Source organism: Girardinichthys multiradiatus, chromosome 24, assembly GCF_021462225.1.
Source record: "Girardinichthys multiradiatus isolate DD_20200921_A chromosome 24, DD_fGirMul_XY1, whole genome shotgun sequence".
NCBI classification, from domain to species: domain Eukaryota; kingdom Metazoa; phylum Chordata; class Actinopteri; order Cyprinodontiformes; family Goodeidae; genus Girardinichthys; species Girardinichthys multiradiatus.
Window position 1 is genome coordinate 19,047,291 of NC_061816.1, and position 18,470 is coordinate 19,065,760.

The following is an 18,470-nucleotide window of genomic DNA, read 5'->3' on the forward strand; positions in this document are numbered from 1 at the left end:
TCTGATACACCAACATAAAGCAGTTCATCATTGTTAAGTGGAAGGAGAATGATGGTATTCTTTTTAAGAAATGTGGTGTTGAAACTTTAGCAAGGCACTGTAAATCACTAATGTAATAATGTATCATCTGAAAATTACAGGAGCCTCTTTATGGTGTACTGATATCACTGTATAGAATGTGCCTCAGATTGTGTGCTAGCCTGGTCACTGTGGCCTAATCAGTTCATTCTGATTAGACTTAGTTGTTTTGTTCCTAATGACTAGATAAGAAGCCACTTCTGGAGGATGTACACCACACCTAGCAGCCTGGAGCAGATCCTTCACAACAATATTATTGTGGCTCAAGCTTTAACCTTACTTGGTCTCAACATAAACATAAAGGTAAAGAGCAATAGTGACTATTTGTTTCACATTTACACCATACGTAGAATCACTGCTCTTGGAAGATTGTCAATCAATCAACTCTTAATTTGTGAGCGAAAAACAAATCACTTATATAAATGAAAAGTATTTACATTTACCCCTCATTATGTTATTTATATATATATATTTAATTTGCTATTTGTTTTTATACAAAATAAAATAATAATAAATATTTTTCAATTGTAATTGCATATTTTAGCAGGGTTTTTTGTAGTCCCAGCAACATTTAGGGAAAAATAGGGAAAATTTAGTTGTTGTGAAAGAAAAAAGTGAAAAAAATTCAAATTTACAATATTTGTTTTAATTTCCTATTTCTTTTATTTTGTCTCTTGTGTCAAGAAAAAAGTGAACAAGTTTTGCAGTCATTTTATCATTGGGTCTTTTCAGAACAAAAAAAAGTTGAAACTGCTCTTTCACAAAGCAGTAAAAACAAACTTCGCTATCTGACTTTAGTGAAATAAAAAAAAAAAGAGTTATTGTTTAGGAAAAAAAGGTTAATTTGTGGAAAGATGCCCAATAAATTTATAAAACTCAATTATTTACAGTTTAACATACTGCATGGGCAATTTTTTTCAATTAAAACATTAACATTAGCTATTTTACTTCTATGTTTCACTGTAGTTACTGTCAAATAACAGGCAGTCTGTTTAGTTCTTACTATTTTTTGTAACTTTTACTGCAAGAAATCTGCTGTCATCCTTTCATCTTTTTCTGTCCTTATCTCTCACATTTATATGCCCATAAACATAACTACACAGTTATTATTATTATTCAGGCATGGACTGTACCTGATTTAAGGCAATACCATAGTAGGTCTGGAAATGATCTTTGTGATAAATCTATAGAGAAAACAGACTCAACACCGTGCTGCTCGTCACAGAGATTATAACACTGGCAAAAATTTGGCCAGCAAAACAACAAATCAATAAGTGATTGTTTGAAATGCTCCTGTATTTTCCATCATTTCACCTGCTCCATATTTTGAGAAACACTTGAGTTTCATATTGTGGTATTTAGCACAAAAATGAGACTAATCCTTTTGTGTGTTTGTGTGGGTGGTGGTTAGCCTACAGACCTCTCTGATGCCAACCCAGTGCAGATTTTATTTCTGTGTGTTCACCTGTATGAGGGTCTACCTCACTACCAGCCATCACAGACCCTTACTCTGACAGGAGGTCTGCACAACACATTCAGCGAGCAGGTAGCACAGACACATGCACACACACACACACACACACACTTGGCCTTGTGAGAGAAAAAAACTCATTGTAAGGTAAATTAATGTGAGTGCAGAGGATACAGAAAATGAGTTAATAACCTTGATAGATAATGTGACACATGCAGACAAACACTACCACCGGGATTGCACACACAGACACACACACAGTAATCGAATTATAGAAAAAGCCCCGCATGCAGCAATACGATTGCAAACAGACAAATGTAGATGTTTATGTGCTTAAACAAACAGACTTTAGTGTTGTATTGTTTCCTGACAGCAGCATTTGTCTGTATTTTTGGTTTTTCCTCACCCACCAGTCATATTTGTATAAACTGCTTTCTGTGAACTGCAGGTGTGCCTGAAAAACCCCTCCTCCAGGCCGCTCAGATACAAGGTCCTCCTTTTAGGAGAAGATGCCCATCTCTTCTCTCTTCCTGGTGGATCTATGGTCACCATTCCCACAAAGTATGTCTGAAGCATGACACCCCTGCAGTAGAAAAGGCCGTACATACATCTTGCTTCAGCTTCCCGTGTAAAACTCATTTGAACCAGTAACTTTGTGTCTAAAAAAAGTTACAAATTAATTTTCCCATTTAGTTGCTAGAGACGTATCTCACAAAATCCAGTGTGATCACCTGCATCAAATACATCAAAATGTCTTACAGAACTCTATTCAGTCCATCATCAGAACACGGAAAGAGTGCAGCACAACTGCAAACCTACCAAGATATGGCTGTCCGTCTAAACTGAAAGGCCTAGTAAGAAGAGCATTGATAAGAGAAGCAGCCAAGAGGCTCATTGTAATTCTCGAGAAACTGCAGAAATCCGCAGCTCAGGTGTTGATGGGACAGCAATTAGTCATGCACTCCAAAAAATCTGGCTGTTACTGAAGAGTGGCAAGAAGAAACCATTGCTGAAGCAAAGTCATAGTCCAGTTTAAAGTTGCAACGATCATGTAGACACCAAAAACAAGGGGAAAAAACACTCCAATCAGATGAGATGAAAATATCTGAACATTTTAGCCTGCATTTAAAATGCTTTATGTGCTTAAAATGAAGGGCCACGTTTCCTTTGAAAATGGCACAAATTGAAAATGGGTTCAAGTTTGTAATGGTTTGAAAATGTTCTGGTCTCCGTTGTCATGTAGATGGGGAAAAATTGAATCTTTCTTATGGGGAAGCCCTGGCTCATGCGCAGTATGACTGCAATCAGTTAATATTATGTGCATGACCTAACGGCTGTTGACCAGTTTAAAGCCCACAGAAGAAGATTTGAACAATAACAATGGTGGATCACAGAGTACTTACTTGTGCTGCTGACTCTTTGAAATCTAACTACGGTTCTCCACCAAAGTGCTCATTTTCTCCCACGTTTTGTAAGCAGGAACTATTTGTGCATGTTGTTGAGCCTACTAGTGGCATCGCGGGGGAATTATATCGTCTACACGTCTGTGTGAACAGAGATTATAATTAAAACGTTGTCATGAACATTACAGACCAAAAGTTTGGACACACCTTCTCATTCAAAGAGTTTTCTTTATTTTCATCACTATGAATATTGTAGCTTCACACTGAAGGCATCAAAACTATGAATTAACACATGTGGAATTATATACTGAACAAAAAAGTTTGAAACAACTGAAAATATGTCTTATATTCTAGGTTCTTCAAACCTTTTGCTTTGATTACTGCTCCGCACTCTTGGTATTCTGTTGATGAGCTTCAAGAGGTAGTCACCTGAAATGGTTTTCCAACAGTCTTGAAGGAGTTCCCAGAGATGCTTAGCACTTGTTGGCCCTTTTGCCTTCACTCTGCGGTCCAGCTCACCCCAAACCATCTCGATTGGGTTCAGGTCCGGTGACTGTGGAGGCCAGGTCATCTGGCGCAGCACCCCATCACTCTCCTTCTTGGTCAAATAGCCCTTACACAGCCTGGAGGTGTGTTTGGGGTCATTGTCCTGTTGAAAAATAAATGATGGTCCAACTAAACACAAACCGGATGGAATAGCATGCCGCTGCAAGATGCTGTGGTAGCCATGCTGGTTCAGTATGTCTTCAATTTTGAATAAATCCCTGACAGTGTCACCAGCAAAGCACCCCCACACCATCACACCTCCTCCTCCATGCTTCACGGTGGGAACCAGGCATCTAGAGTCCATCCGTTCACCTCTTCTGCGCCGCACAAAGACACGGTGGTTGGAACCAAAGATCTCAAACTTGGACTCATTAGACCAAAGCACAGATTTCCACTGGTCTAATGTCCATTCCTTGTGTTCTTTAGCCCAAACAAGTCTCTTCTGCTTGTTGCCTGTCCTCAGCAGTGGTTTCCTAGCAGCTATTTTACCATGAAGGCCTGATTCACACGGTCTTCTCTTAACAGTTGTTCTAGAGATGTGTCTGCTGCTAGAACTCTGTGTGGCATTGACCTGTTCTCTAATCTGAGCTGCTGTTAACCTGCGATTTCTGAGGCTGGTGACTCGGATGAACTTATCGTCCACAGCAGAGGTGACTCCTGGTCTTCCTTTCCTGGGGCGGTCCTCATGTGAACCAGTTTCTTTGTAGCGCTTGATGGTTTTTGTGACTGCACTTGGGGACACTTTCAACGTTTTCCCAATTGTTCGGACTGACTGACCTTCATTTCTTAAAGTAATGATGGCCACTCGATTTTCTTTACTTAGCTGCTTTTTTCTTGCCATAATACAAATTCTAACAGTCTATTCAGTAGGACTATCAGCTGTGTACTGTATCCTCCTCCTGCACAACACAACTGATGGTCCCAATCCCATTTATAAGGCTTGAAATCCCACTTATTAAACCTGACAGGGCACACCTGTGAAGTGAAAACCATTTCATGTGACTACCTCTTGAAGCTCATCAACAGAATGCCAAGAGTGTGCGGAGCAGTAATCAAAGCAAAAGGTTTGAAGAACCTAGAATATAAGACATATTTTCAGTTGTTTCACACTTTTTTGTTCAGTATATAATTCCACATGTGTTAATTTATAGTTTTGATGTTTTCAGTGTGAAGCTACAATATTCATAGTCATGAAAATAAAGAAACTCTTTGAATGAGAAGGTCTGTACTGTAGATGTGTTGACAGAAATAGGAAAAAACAAATCCTGTTTTTAACTCCTGTTCAAAGATATTCTGTATCCAATCCGACAGATCATGAGCTATTTTGCAAAGATGTAATAATTCCAGGCTCTAAATGTGCCAAGCAGTTAGAAACCACCCCAAATAGACGTGTAACTACAAGAAAAGGGTGTTCTACATCCTCCATTCACTCAGGGCGTCTAAATACAAATGTGTCAATCATTTTCCTGCACAATTATGCACTACGTTGTGTTGGTCTATCTCATGAAATCCCAATAATATGTGTTGATGTTTGCGGTTGTAACTTGAAAAAATGTGAAAAAGTTGATGGGGTATGGGTACTTCTGCAAGCCACTGTAGTAAGGATTTCCCCAAAAGGAAAACTTCTGAACCATAAACTAGAATTTGTTTATCACAATTTAGGTGTTGCTCCTTTAGGCTTTGTTTAAATAATTTGACACAGCTTTTTTTCACCTATGTCATGGTGCCAGTGCTCTTGTTTTCTAAGACTATGTTCTCTCTGATTGTGCTAATGATAAACTCAAATATAGTAGCAAAATAGATGAACATTTTTTATTTAGTATGTAGTCAAGCATTGTTTTGTTCCCTTTCAGTCGATTCACTCAGTACAACACATGATTTTCTTCTGCTTTGCGAACAGTGAACAATAGATGATGGCAGGTATTCAATGTAAGCCACGATTTCTTCAAAATAAAGTACTCCGTCATACTTTGCATGCTTTTGTAATCTGTTTGATCAAATTTTGGTAGAAAATGTAAAAGAAAAGAAGTTGTACTTCCAAAATACTTTGTCTGAACCTCTCTCAACTTTACTCAGTGCAAAGTGAAAACTCATAAACACCACGTTTATAATTTTGCCAGATTTATTTTCACCAACCTGCCGTCTCCCTGTTCAACCATAAAAACCAACCTCAAACTCCACCAGACTCTCGCGATAACACCTTCCCTCCCAGAGGAGGTTAACACAAAGGCCAGGATATGAAAGTTTTGCTTCAAACTGTATTCCAGCTCATTTAATTCTAGCAGTTTTACTGTTGAGAGCTTGCTATTAAAATAGCCCTTGCCCCATTTTTTAAGCTCCAGCATTTCTGACAAAACCACTGTGTGGAAGCACAAAGCAACTCTGCAGAATCAGTGTACAAAGATTTTGCTGACTCATGAAAGTTGCAACCTAAAAACTGAAGCTTGAATAGTAAAATTAACAAGCTGTAAAAGCATTTTTTGCAAATGAAACAATAGTAGATGTTGCTGCTGCTGTTTTTGCAGGTCAAGCACTAAACTGACCGTCCAGTTTAGCTGTGACTTCCTGCGCCCAGTGGAGGCAGTTCTTCTGCTTATCTCCAGCTCTGGTTTTGGCATTCGCTGTGCCACTCGCGCTTTCAGTCTTAAGACACGTATCAGTCAAATCACACCAACAGTGAGTACAAATCAGCACAGAGCACCTTGAATTTTTGCTTCTAGTTTGAAAAAATGTCTTTCTGCCTGACCGCGTCTCTACTTCACAGAATGCAGTCCAGTGGATTTCCCCATGTTACCAACTCAAAGTGATAGAATTGCCACTAACCAACAAATTTAACAAAGAAGCTCATTTCAGGTAAGTTAATTAAAGATGAAACTAACCTAGCGTGTCTGTTTAAAACAATGTAAGCTAAGCTTAAATTCAAATAATACCAAACTTCTATAAATAGCACTTTTCTAAGACTTAAATGCAAGCTTGCAGTTTTATTTGAGTGCTCCCAAACAAAACACTAAATGGGAACAAACCGATTAACTGAACAAGTTTTATTTGTGAGCGCTTATGTAAGTGTCTGAAATAAATTTATGTGGGTGGGCCTGTCTCAGGCTGTGACCTGACTCTGGAGTTGGCCTGCACTGAACAGTGTGGCCATTGAGGGCAGTGATTGTTCACCCAACAGCCCAAATATAATAATGACATTTTGCATGCATGTTACTTCACATATAACCTACCAAATATTGCATTCAAGTAGTCCTTTGTGATTGCAATCTTGCACACATTGATAACGTGATGACGACGTGACATATTTTGCAGCTGTAAATTGAATATACATCAGAAAATACATCATTGCTGCATGTTTGCTTTACAATGCATGACTGTCTGGAAAAATAGGATTCCAAATACAATGAGGTATGAGATTATGTTTGTTTGGTTTTGTGTTTAGGGTGGTCCTAGTGCAATCTACCTTCAACCCACTTGAGCCTGAAAAGAGAAACAACCTGCTTTCTCAACAAGAGTTCTTTAATACCAAGTAACGTGCACTGCTCACAACAACATGCAGAGTACACAAACAAGCTAAAGAATAACTCCTCTGACTCAGATATGTGAAAAACCCCAGACACAGCTAGTATATTGACCTCTTATCAAGTCTGTGCTGTTTCTACAATGAAACAAGGGTTGAAGCAGGGGGTAGTATTTATAAGAAAATTTCTTCTTTAGATGTTTCTGCAAAGGGAAGTCTAGCTTCCAGTAAGTAAATGGATGTGAATCTTTGTGTTTTACAATGAATGAATAGTGGAGGAAGATGGCTAGAGTTGAACACAGAACAATTTATTTAACAATAATTGACTTTGATATGGACAATGTGTTGTTAGACTTATCTTTGGTTCATCTGAATCAATGTTGAATTACTTGTTTTCTTTCCTCGTTCCTTATTCAGTATGAAGAATATGACTTCAGATGTGATTGGTGGGGAGGGGTCAGAAGGTAAGTAAGAAACACTGCGCAACATAAGTATGATCGTCTAAAAGAAAAAGTGTTATTTTTATGCACCACAGATTCCACACAATGTTTAACCCAAAACGGAAACCTTTTTCTGAAACATTAACTGCCCTGAAAACCCTATATATGATTAAATTCATAAAACCATAGATTTTAAAGACTGTGTACTTAGTTCCTATCATGACTGTGTGTAAAACATAATGGGTTACCACATGTTACACTGTACATTACACATCTAATAGCAACTACACCAAAATCAATCAATGATGCCATATTTTATGAATGCAAAACAAGCCCACATTATCAGCTATCCACCACTGTACTTTACAGTTGAAATGAGGTGGTTCTGCTGGTATGCTTTGATTGGTTTTGTTCAAATATGGTACTACCATGGCACATGATTCAGAGATGAATGACTTAAATACAGGAGAAATAAGAAGTGAGGCTGGTGGTAGGACCACAATTCTTTGATTACCAAAACTAATCTAGGGGGCTGCAAAAGCAGAATGAACTGAACACTTGCCACCATGTTTAAGACTATTTGTGGGATGTTTTGATCATTCTTCCAGAAGAGCATTTGTTAGGTCAGACACTGATGTTGGATGAGAAGGCCTGTCTCAATGTCTAATTCATCCCAAAGGTGTTCTATTGAGTTTAGATGAGGACTCTGTTCAGGCCAGTCAAGTTCTTTCAAACCAAGTCACTCGTCAATGTCTTTATGGACCTTGGCTTGTGTCATGTTGGAATGAGAAGAGGCCATCTCTAAACTGTTCCCACAAAGGTTGGGGTATAAAATTTCCCAATCTCTGTTGGTATGCTGAAGCTGTAAGAGTTCCTTTCACTGGAAATAAGGGGTTGAGCCTAACTCGTGGAAAAACAGCTCCACAGCAGAATCACATCTGCTCCAACTTGACACAATGCAGTCAGGCAAGTAGTTTTCCTGGCATCTGCCAAACCCAGGCTCGTCCACTGGATTGCCAGACAGACAGGCATAATTCTTCACTCTGCAGGAATTCATTAAGCTACTGAGCACGACCCATTCTTTCATAAATGGTTGTAGAATCAGTCTGTAGCACCACCTATCCCCCCTTCCATCCATTGTCTACAGGAGCTAAATTCTATACACCTGCAGTAATGAAATGTTATTAAAACACCTGAATTCCATGATATGGACAGTTAAACATTTTGACATTTTCTCATGTTACCACTATGACCAGCTTCACACTCCCTGGTGAAGAAAAGGATCTCCACAGCATGATGCTGCCACCACCATATTTTATTTGTTGGGATCAGTGTGTCTTTTTTGCATCGTTTTATGATCACATTTGGAACTGTAGTATGACAAAATGGAAAAAGGTGCACAGGGCATCAATGTTTTTCCAGGGCACTCTATATGCTAAATGTCCAGTTTCATTTAATTGTCTTGTTGATGTCATGGTAAAAAGTCGTTCTTGAAACAACGTTCTTTAGAGATTATCAGGTATTTGTTCAACAGTTTCCTGATCATCATGCAAATAATAACATTTGAAATAGGAAATAAAGTCTTTACATATCAGTTGATGGTACATCATCTATCTGACACAACCAGTAAAACAACTTCTTTGTGGTCTTAATTCTGCTCTGCTGGCCTGCACAGATGGTGAAGCCAATGAATTCTTGAGTCCAGAGAGTAGTGTGTATCTGCAACCAGGCCAGGTACACACTCTGAGCATCCTCTACCTGCCCTTCTTTATGGGAACCAAATACTGCTCTGTGCTGCTGCTTTCCCCTCAGGTCTGAGTTGGGGTTTATTATTTACCTTTTTAAATATATGTAATGTCAATTCTGTGTTTGAGTTTGTAAAGTAATCTTGCACCAGTTTCAGAAAAAGTTACAGAAAGGTTTTAGATTCTGGACATCAGTTTGTATGTTGCCATTTTTTTGAAAGACTATGATGTCCTCTTTAGGTTGGAGATATGGTGTATATGGTGACGGCTACATCAGAATTTCCACTTCCTTCCCCTCTTCCTGCAAGGCCAAGTAGTAAATTAAGTTTAATTCCTGGGAATTCTGGTAAGAATCTGGACTCAGCAGGGTTCTTTGTAGACCATTGTGCCACAGCTTACATTGCAAGTTTTTTAGAGTAGCTGTGATGTTTTTTTTTTTTTTTCTTGTTCCTGTAAAAGACACAGGTGGGTGTGTCCTAAGCCTTCAGTGTAAGGTCGGAGAAGTGTGTGAGGAGGTGCTCCAGGTGCCCCTGGTTAACATGCTTTTGGAGGAGGCTCTAGCTGTCTGGGCTCAGCACTTCATGAGTGCAAGCGAGCGCAGGAGGCGGATTCTGACGCGCTCTTTGCACAGCAGCACAGTGAGGGCCACCACAGCCATGCAGAAGCTCCTTAAACAGCCGGTACACACTCATACACACTTAGAAAGACGATTCTGCTGCTGTGGGGTATTGATGTTACACATATTTTACTTATGCTAATATTCACTTCTTTCCTCGTTGGATCAGCTCATGAGAGATGTTTACCACAGTGAAAAGATCGAATACAAAGTGGAAGTTTCTTTGCCGCAGTACTTCAGTCTTCCCAGGACTGTTAGCATACCTGTAAAAGAAGACACAAATGTACCATGGGAGACTTCAGCAGGTACAGACACAAATCTTAAATACAAGAATACCAAGATAACCACTGGCCTTAGGTTTATCCTGTGCAGAAGAGTATGAGTTCCATGGTTCTGTGCAGAACGTATATTTTTTAGGCATGGATATGTATGTAAAAACAAAACAGAGTAGGACAAATATTTTTATTTTTTACCTTCCTTCCCTTCTTCCTTCTTTCTTCCTTGCTTCCTTCCTTCCTTATGTCCTTTCTTCCTTCCTTCCTTCTGTCACTCTCTCCTTCCTTTCATCTGTTCATCTATCCTATCTTATCCACCCATTCTTCCTTTCTTGCATGCTGTCAATGGTTTTTCCAGGTTCCATAACCTGACCTGTGGAAATATCTGCCAGTACTTCTAAGTGGTAATTTCATCTAGGTGCTTTCACACCAAAACTTCGGAATGCTGTGTACTGTGCCAGGGTGTGGTTCCTGGAGCAGATCACATCCCGGACCCTGAAACAGACCAAAGAACCTTATCCTGGCACGGCCACAACTGCTGGTCTCGGCACGGTTTATCCGGACCCTAGTGCGGTTTACTGATCCCTGGACCGGACCAGCAGTGTGAATGCACATTTAAAACTCTCAAACTAACTGAGCAATTGACATATTTTAGGCGCTACAACCTGATCTTCTGGTAACTTTGACACATCCGACTCAAAAACTCCCAAAATTGATGATGGTGTTAAAAAAATATGGGGAATATTCTGGGTATAAAATTAACATTAATAAAACCCAAAAGTATCATTCAACTTTAATCCACCTAAAAAGCTAGTAAGTAGGTATAACTGTAACTAGGATGCTGAGTCCATTAAGTATTTGCCAGACAAGCAAGCCTGACTGAGAACTCACAACTGGCTTTTTTGGTTGTGGTGTTGTACCACCAGCCATCTGCAAGGAAAGAAGGCAGATGATTACCTGAAGACAATGTCTTAGAAGACAACAAAAAGTACGCTTAAATAGAAATCTCATATGAAGTGGAAAACGTCAACATGCAGGTTCCACCAAAAGGCAGGTGAGCACAAGTCAGAACACTGCAAGAAAGGGTCCACCAATCCTCTTTGCTCAGCACATAAAGCCGCCCCTCAACAATCCCACTTTTTTATCTGGAAAAACGTGCACCGGGGAAATTACTCGGGAAAAATTAGGTCAAAGCTTGCGAGGGGCTTTCAAAATCCCAATTACTGAAAGTTCCTGTAATGGAAAAGGGGCTAATGCTTATAATTCCCTTCCTGACTTTGAGGGTAGAGTGAATCAGAATAAATGTTGTTCCACGAATGTTTTGTTTTTTTGTTAGTGCCTTTCAGTCAAAATACCTCTTAAACAATAGTGGTACAGTTAACTCTAGATACCTATGGCAACATAAGGGAGCTTGGAACAAATATAAAACATTACAGTTAAAGTTTCTTACCTAAAGGAATATTACAACGTGCCTTGTTGAGACGTTTACTTTATGTTCAACAACCTACACGTCAGGTTGGAAAGAAATAGAGGGGGGCACTGAAAGTTGTAGACACCGGGACAGTTAATGGTCTCAGAAGATCCCCTGGTAAAAAGCCGTGTGAATTCCTGGAGAAATGCATTACGAATTTGTAAGCTAGAAGACTTTACATCCTATAACTCATTCCGCCTCAAGCGAACATTCAGTAATGGCAGAGGTTACTTTACAACTTAATTGTTTTTATACCATTCATTTGTTGCAAGAAGTAGTTTTAAGATGCTTTTGAACCAGAAAGTTAACCTCCAAACTTCATCTGTGCAGTGAGTTCATTAATAATGAGCCTAAATTTAAATGTTTTTTTCCGGCTGTTTGTGGTGGCTGAAAGAGAATATAAAGCAGTAAAGTACCAAAAAATAAAACAACATTTTTTTACGTTTTTCACCAGAAATGTGTGATATTTTAAGTTATTGTTGTCATTATTAATCATTAACTGTTTTGCCACAGCTCTGTACAACAAATGTATTAATGCAGCACCAACCAGAGGACTGATTATCCGTTTTCTATTCTAATAACTACATTTTTTACATTTTTTTACTAAACTCATATCAGATAACTATAGTTATCTGATATGAGTTTACCTGATGATAATAAAAGAAAAATAAGTGTTAATCAGTGTTTAGTAGTTATTGTAAATGAAGCACGCCATTGTAAAGCAACAACTTTGGCCAGATGTAGGTTGGTAAAAATTAAATGTAAAATAATGAGTTAAACTTTTCCTGCTCATGGATCCAGTGCAACATAAGGAATAATAAAAGGAATTAATCAACTGTATAACTATAAAGCAGCTCATTATCTATTATTTATCAGCTGGAAAAAAAAAAATATTTCTCAACTTTATATGGAGTAATGTAATCTGCTGGAATGAAGGTATATTGTAGTTTTTTTCACAACCTCTCCATATGTCATTAGGTTGGTCCGTGGGCTTTGTGAGCAATGGAAAAAGAATGTACAAGATTCCCTGGGATTCCCATTACCCCGGTAAAACAGATCCTAAGGCTTTCGGTGTAAAAGGGGCTCATGAAAACCAGAGAGGATAAGTACTGAGGGAAGTGGAGTATGGACCAATCAACTGAGTCTAATCAGGGAGAGAATCTGGAGCAGCTGATAGAGAAAGAATGCAGGAGAACTGAGGAGAAGTGGCTAATTAACACAGATGAGCATGAAGAGCAGGGACGTAACAGAAAAACATGAGACTAACTAAAGAACATTGACAGAAGGGGACCAGATCCATTAGCTGACACATCCAACCAGGGAAGTAACAGAACACCTAAACAGAATGAACCAAATGAATTGAAAAAAAGCAAGTGCTGAACATGGTAGGGAAGAGAAATAAACAGAACTCAAATGTCAAAACCCCAAACACAAGGAGATCATGACAATCAGAGTGTGCAAAATCGCAATTGCTAAGGACTGCTAGGATGCAATATTTGTTTGGATAAAGTATTTTAAATGTCACACATTCACACTCTGCACACTGGAATTATGCTTGGCTAGTTGGACAGACTCTAACTGTCCTCATAGGCCAAACCTGATGTATATTTTTAGTGGCTGAGATACCGAAGCTCACAGTGTGTGTTGGGGACATTGTGTAATATAACGAAAGAAAAGAGTCAGAAAACCTCGGGTTGTTTGTAATTGATATCGTTGTGGCACTTTTCAGCAATACTATCGCAATTACTTGTTTTCCGGAAGGTGTGACGCCCTAGCTTTGACTTTTGTAGATAAATGCAAGTTGGACACAACTTTAACCAAAATCAGAAAAAGGTTCTCGTAGGTCTTGTTGCTAATAATAAAACCAAGACAGTGTAATAAAGTGGTTTCAAGGCCATACAATGGAATTCAGTAGTCTTTGAAGGGGAGCGCAGATTATTTAAAGAAGAAGACTGGGCAAAAATATGCCACGTTCGATGGCTGCTTACTCTTTTTTAATAATTTCATAATAGTTTTCATTTTGGTTAAGGCTATGCAAGTCTCATGCAAGTACGCCTCCATAGTTTTCTTATTTTCTTTTATTTGCACATTTTTAGGCCTTCCTCTATTTGCCTCAATTATGTATATGTGCTTGAGCTGTTTGTCCCCTGCAAAAGCAATACAAAAATACATTTCTGCCACAAATTCATATTGAACTTTGTACACTACATTTAAGCTAAAAAGGACTGAAAACTCTAGGAATTTCAGTCTGGAAAACTGAAATTCCAGCTCCCTCAAGTTGCCTTTGCTTCACAGTTGGAATGATGTTTCACAAGCCATCTATAACAATAGCTGATATGCATGCAAGTTTATTATAATTATAATCCACCTTATTTTAACAACAGAGCCGTCTGGAAGCGGCTTCAAACCCTGAGTATTTCTCTTAACTACATTTAAACTGCCTTTTCTTTTTAATCACTTATCTTAATTGTCTCCGCAGACATCTTCCTTGTAATTGGGTTTAGCTCCAGCTAAGACCTTTTGCTGTGTGTTCTTCCCTCAAGCTTTGGCTTTCCTGTCTAAACATACAGAATAATCCAGTATTTGCTATATGTAGACAAGTACACATCTGAGAGGAATTTTAGCCTTTTTTATTTCAGATTTCTATAAGGTGGTAAGATTGATACGACTTTCTTTTTCCAGATTTACTTGAATTAAACAGCTTCTATGATTATTCATTCTTTCTTCTCTGAAATGGTGATAGACTGTTGCTGTGTGGACATCCCACTGCGCTTCCAGGCACTCTCAGTGGGGCGGTTTACCTGCGACGTGGTGCTAACATCCAGTTTTGATACCAGAGTGTACCAGCTTGAGGCGCTCGTCACTCAACAGGTATTTCTGAGCCGATTCAAAGAACTTAGTAAAACTGTAAATCTTAACATTTCATATTATTCAATACAAATCTGATTTATGATATTATAATAGGTAAAAGCCACTCACTTGGACTTCAGTTCACCAGCTCTCCAGTCAGTCACACAACACATACCCTTGGTGAGAAGCAGGTGGAAATTAACTTAAATTGGCTTTATCATTTATGATACGTTATCTTTTTAATTCCATATTGTTTTCATCATTAGCTCAAATTTATTCTGATTTTATAACCTAACTAAAGATGTGTTTTTGCATATTTATTCATAAATATGGAAAGTGCCTTTCAAAAGTATTCACACCCCTGTTTTTAATCTTACAATGACAAACTTCATTGTATTTGTTTTGGCATTTTATGTGCATTTGTATGGTGCCCCCCCCTTTACTCTGAGACCCCTAAAATAAATCCTTTGCAACCATATTCCTTCAGATGTCACCTATGTAGAAAATAGGGTTGACCAATGTCTTAATTTAGTCCCTAGATAAATCCTTGCTGCAAGAAGGTCCTGTGTTTGAACCCCAGACTAGGGTCTTTCTGCATGGAGTTTACATGTTACTGCATGTGTGGGTTTTCTCTGGATACTCCGGCTTCGTCCCACAGTCCAAAAACATGACTGTTAGATTATTTGGTCAGATTAAAATTGCCCTTAAGTTTATCTGTGGATGTAAGGTGGTTTGTCCTGTTTGTTTTAAAGATAAATGAACAAAATCTCTGCTTTGACAAAGTATTGACACTTGTTTAGGGTTTTATTTGTAGAAAAGTTTGAAAAAACAAATCATTTTCCTTCTACTTTATAATTACACTACTTTGTCTTGTCTGTCACATGAAACATAAAGATTTAGTGGTTGTGATGTGACAAAACATTTATACGTTCAAGGGGTTTGAATACTTTTTCAAGGCACTGCATGTTAGTTTGATTTATGGATAACTTTAATATTAGAACACTTACACCTAATATGTTTAAACTGGTTAAAATACTTAAACAAAATACCTGACCAAATACCTGCATTTAAAAAAATAGACAAAGTAATAGCATAGATCCCAGAGGAACACAATAAACCAAGTTAATGTGTTTGCTGCAGATCAATGAGACTCGTCAGGACTGGAATGTGCAAGCTTTAGTGTGTGGGGAAGGATTCTCTGGCCCAGAGGTTGTAAATGTACCTGCAGGAACAAAAGAGTCCTACCCTCTCACTTTTCTTCCCTCCTCACAATGCATTGTCACGGTAACCCTTTTAATGCTTTTATTGTTTATTTATTTGTAATACCTGCCTTACTTTGTCACATTTGCAACAGTAAGCACCATAGTTTAGAGTGCACTATCTAGTAGAAGATATTTTAAGGTATTTAAGTCATTTTACACAATAGAAACGGGTTTAAGTACGCTCCCAACAGTCCCCTTCCTCTCCATATTATACACCAAATCTTCACGTGTCCTTTTTTTTTTTTACGTTTTCCTGTCTTTAGAAGCCTATCTATAAACATTAAGAGGGGCTATCTGCATGTAAGAGGGGTTGAGGGTGTTCAAAAGCAAAAGTCTTTGCATTGGCCGGGAATCGAACCCGGGCCTCCCGCGTGGCAGGCGAGAATTCTACCACTGAACCACCAATGCTTACATATACAAGCTTTAGGGGAGGAGCTTAAATACCAGACAGGCTGCTGGCTCACAGTTCTGCTCCACAGCCATGTACCTTTAACGGTGTCCATCATCTTACTGAACTAAGTTGCCCACACACACCTATTGTTACGATTATGAAGCACAATGATAAAATATGTCATATTCTTGTATGACAGCAGTTGAGACTGATTCCTGTTGCTCATGTCGTTTTTTCCCCTTCCCCCACAGGGCAAGCTGTGCTTACACAATGACTGTGATGGCACAGAGCACGTGTTTACCCTTAGAGGAGTGGGAGAGCCCCCCCTGCCGGTGGATCATATTGTATTATTCTGCCCAGTGGGGAAGACCACATACGCTCAGCTGGATGTCCCTAACTACAGCCAGACAAAACTCACTCTTAGGGTACAGACTGAAGTGTTTATACCCCTTGAACTTTTTGACATTTTGGCCAGTACAACCAGAAACTGCAATATATTTTATCAGGATTTTATATGATAGACTAAAACAAAGTAGTTCCTTTATTTAATCATGTTAATGTTCTTTTTGTTTTTCCATTGTGCTTAGGCAGTGACAGATCTGACGATTCTCAGTTGCACCCCTTCCCTGGAGATTAATCCTGGACAAAACTCTCCATACACTCTGGCTGTGTCTCCTTGGAAACGAGGAAAACACACGGGTAATTTTTTTTTCTCTGCTGTGTTCTTGTGATGTATTAGAGTGTTTGTGGTATTCAACCTTTATGCAGTTTTTTCCCCCTTTACAAGATAAAAACAGGTTTCTACTAGAAACTAGACTGGCAGTAAATAAAGCTTTTTTTGTTTGTTATTATATTTGCTAATGATACAACAGTATTGCTTTTTAGATTCCTGAAACAATTACCTATTTTTCCAAAATTGATATAATGTCACCAATTTAATGTAACTTCTAGATATTGGGAGTGAAGAGTGTCTGTTCAGTCTGTCACCAGCTTTCTGTATGAAAGCTGAGTCACCATTAAAACAATTACATATTACATGTTCTGCAAATGTTTTTTGATACATAGTGTTAATTCAGCCGATTATCTGTTATCATTTAATAACTTTAATTTTACTATAGAAATAAATACACCTTCTAAAAGTGTTAAGGGTTAAGGTAACTTCTTGCACATTTAAACATAATTTGAAACTTTAAACAGGTCACATGGCATTGGACTTTTACCAAAAGCACTCTAGTGCCTTTGCAGTATTTTGTACATTAGAGATAAAAAATACACCTTGCATCACCAAAAGAACACCATGCCTGCATGGTGGTGGCAGCAATATGTTGTGGGATTACCTTTTCTTCAGATGGGACTGGGGTTTTTGTCTGAAGTGGATGAAAAGGGCTCCAATTACCAGTCAATTTTGACCCCAAAGTTTTGGGTGTCTGCTAGAGATTTGAAGATGGATTTCAATATTTAACATTACGGTGAGTTAAGGACCACATCCAAATCAACAAAACAATAGTTTCACCAGTAATAGACCAGCCATAGACCAGAGCTTAAGCTGAGGGGTTACCTGAATTGGTCTCCGGTCAAGAGATGTCCTCACAATTTTAAAGATGTGACATGCAGCTAGAGTCCTACCAAAGCAGACTAAATGCGTAAACTGAATCTAAAAGTGCCTCAACAAAGTATTAATTTAAGGATGTGTAGACTTAAAACTTTATATTAAGGCCTTTTTGTTTTTTAGGTTTTTCTCCCCAATATATTTTAGTCTCTTTTTTTTTATGTCTTCTGTTGCGGTGTTTCTGGCATACCATAGGGAGCAGGAAGTTGTCAACATGTGCCAGGGCAGTTTCGCTCTACAAAAAGGGTATCTCACAATAGTTCCTCATTGTGTGATGAACTTTATTAATTCCAGATTCAATCCAGCATTAAACTAGACAGGCACAATTGATATTATAGTAAACTGTTTTTGTATGACCTTGAACCACTTGTTGGTGCGTTGGTGTTTGTTTGTATGTGTGGGGGTGGGTATATGTGTCGACATAAGGGTGTTTTATTACGACCAGGGACTAGAGGACCCAAATTTCAGCCAGACACAATGTAAAAAGGTTTATTCAGCCTGAGCCTGCCTGACTCAGTGGCTAGGCAGGGGCATAAATCCAGGGACAGAAACAGAGTCGAGTTCCAGGGCTAGAGACGTCAGACAAGAGGCAGGCTGAGGCATGAACCAGATGCAGAAAACAGTCACAAACCAGGATCCAAACAGTCCGACAAGGGGCAGGCAGGCGGGCAAAATCCATGAGGCAAGGCAAGGCAAGGTCAGAGAACAAGATCAGTCAGGAAGGAACGCTGGATAACTACTCACAAATGTTTTTGAAAATCTGGCACCGTCTGCCTGTCAGAGGGCTGTATATAAC

At 38.7% G+C, this 18,470-nt stretch overlaps 1 protein-coding gene and 1 non-coding gene across 5 annotated transcripts in view; one reads left to right on the forward strand and one right to left on the reverse strand.

Annotated features, from left to right (window-relative positions):
* LOC124861780 (cilia and flagella-associated protein 47-like) overlaps positions 1–18,470 on the forward strand; it is a 60,914-nt gene that overhangs the window by 25,078 nt on the left and 17,366 nt on the right. For all 4 annotated transcript variants that reach the window (XM_047355712.1, XM_047355713.1, XM_047355714.1 and 1 more), the window contains exons 38-53: positions 265–381; positions 1,490–1,624; positions 1,998–2,110; positions 6,024–6,174; positions 6,263–6,351; positions 6,938–7,024; positions 7,433–7,479; positions 9,131–9,267; positions 9,441–9,546; positions 9,660–9,880; positions 9,986–10,121; positions 14,306–14,433; positions 14,527–14,592; positions 15,553–15,696; positions 16,317–16,490; positions 16,653–16,764. In XM_047355712.1, coding sequence (XP_047211668.1) covers positions 265–381; positions 1,490–1,624; positions 1,998–2,110; positions 6,024–6,174; positions 6,263–6,351; positions 6,938–7,024; positions 7,433–7,479; positions 9,131–9,267; positions 9,441–9,546; positions 9,660–9,880; positions 9,986–10,121; positions 14,306–14,433; positions 14,527–14,592; positions 15,553–15,696; positions 16,317–16,490; positions 16,653–16,764 — 1,963 coding nt within the window. The remainder of the gene's footprint in view (positions 1–264; positions 382–1,489; positions 1,625–1,997; positions 2,111–6,023; positions 6,175–6,262; positions 6,352–6,937; positions 7,025–7,432; positions 7,480–9,130; positions 9,268–9,440; positions 9,547–9,659; positions 9,881–9,985; positions 10,122–14,305; positions 14,434–14,526; positions 14,593–15,552; positions 15,697–16,316; positions 16,491–16,652; positions 16,765–18,470) is intronic.
* Positions 16,012–16,082, reverse strand: trnag-gcc. The gene has a single exon. It is a non-coding gene; the product is annotated as a tRNA-Gly (tRNA).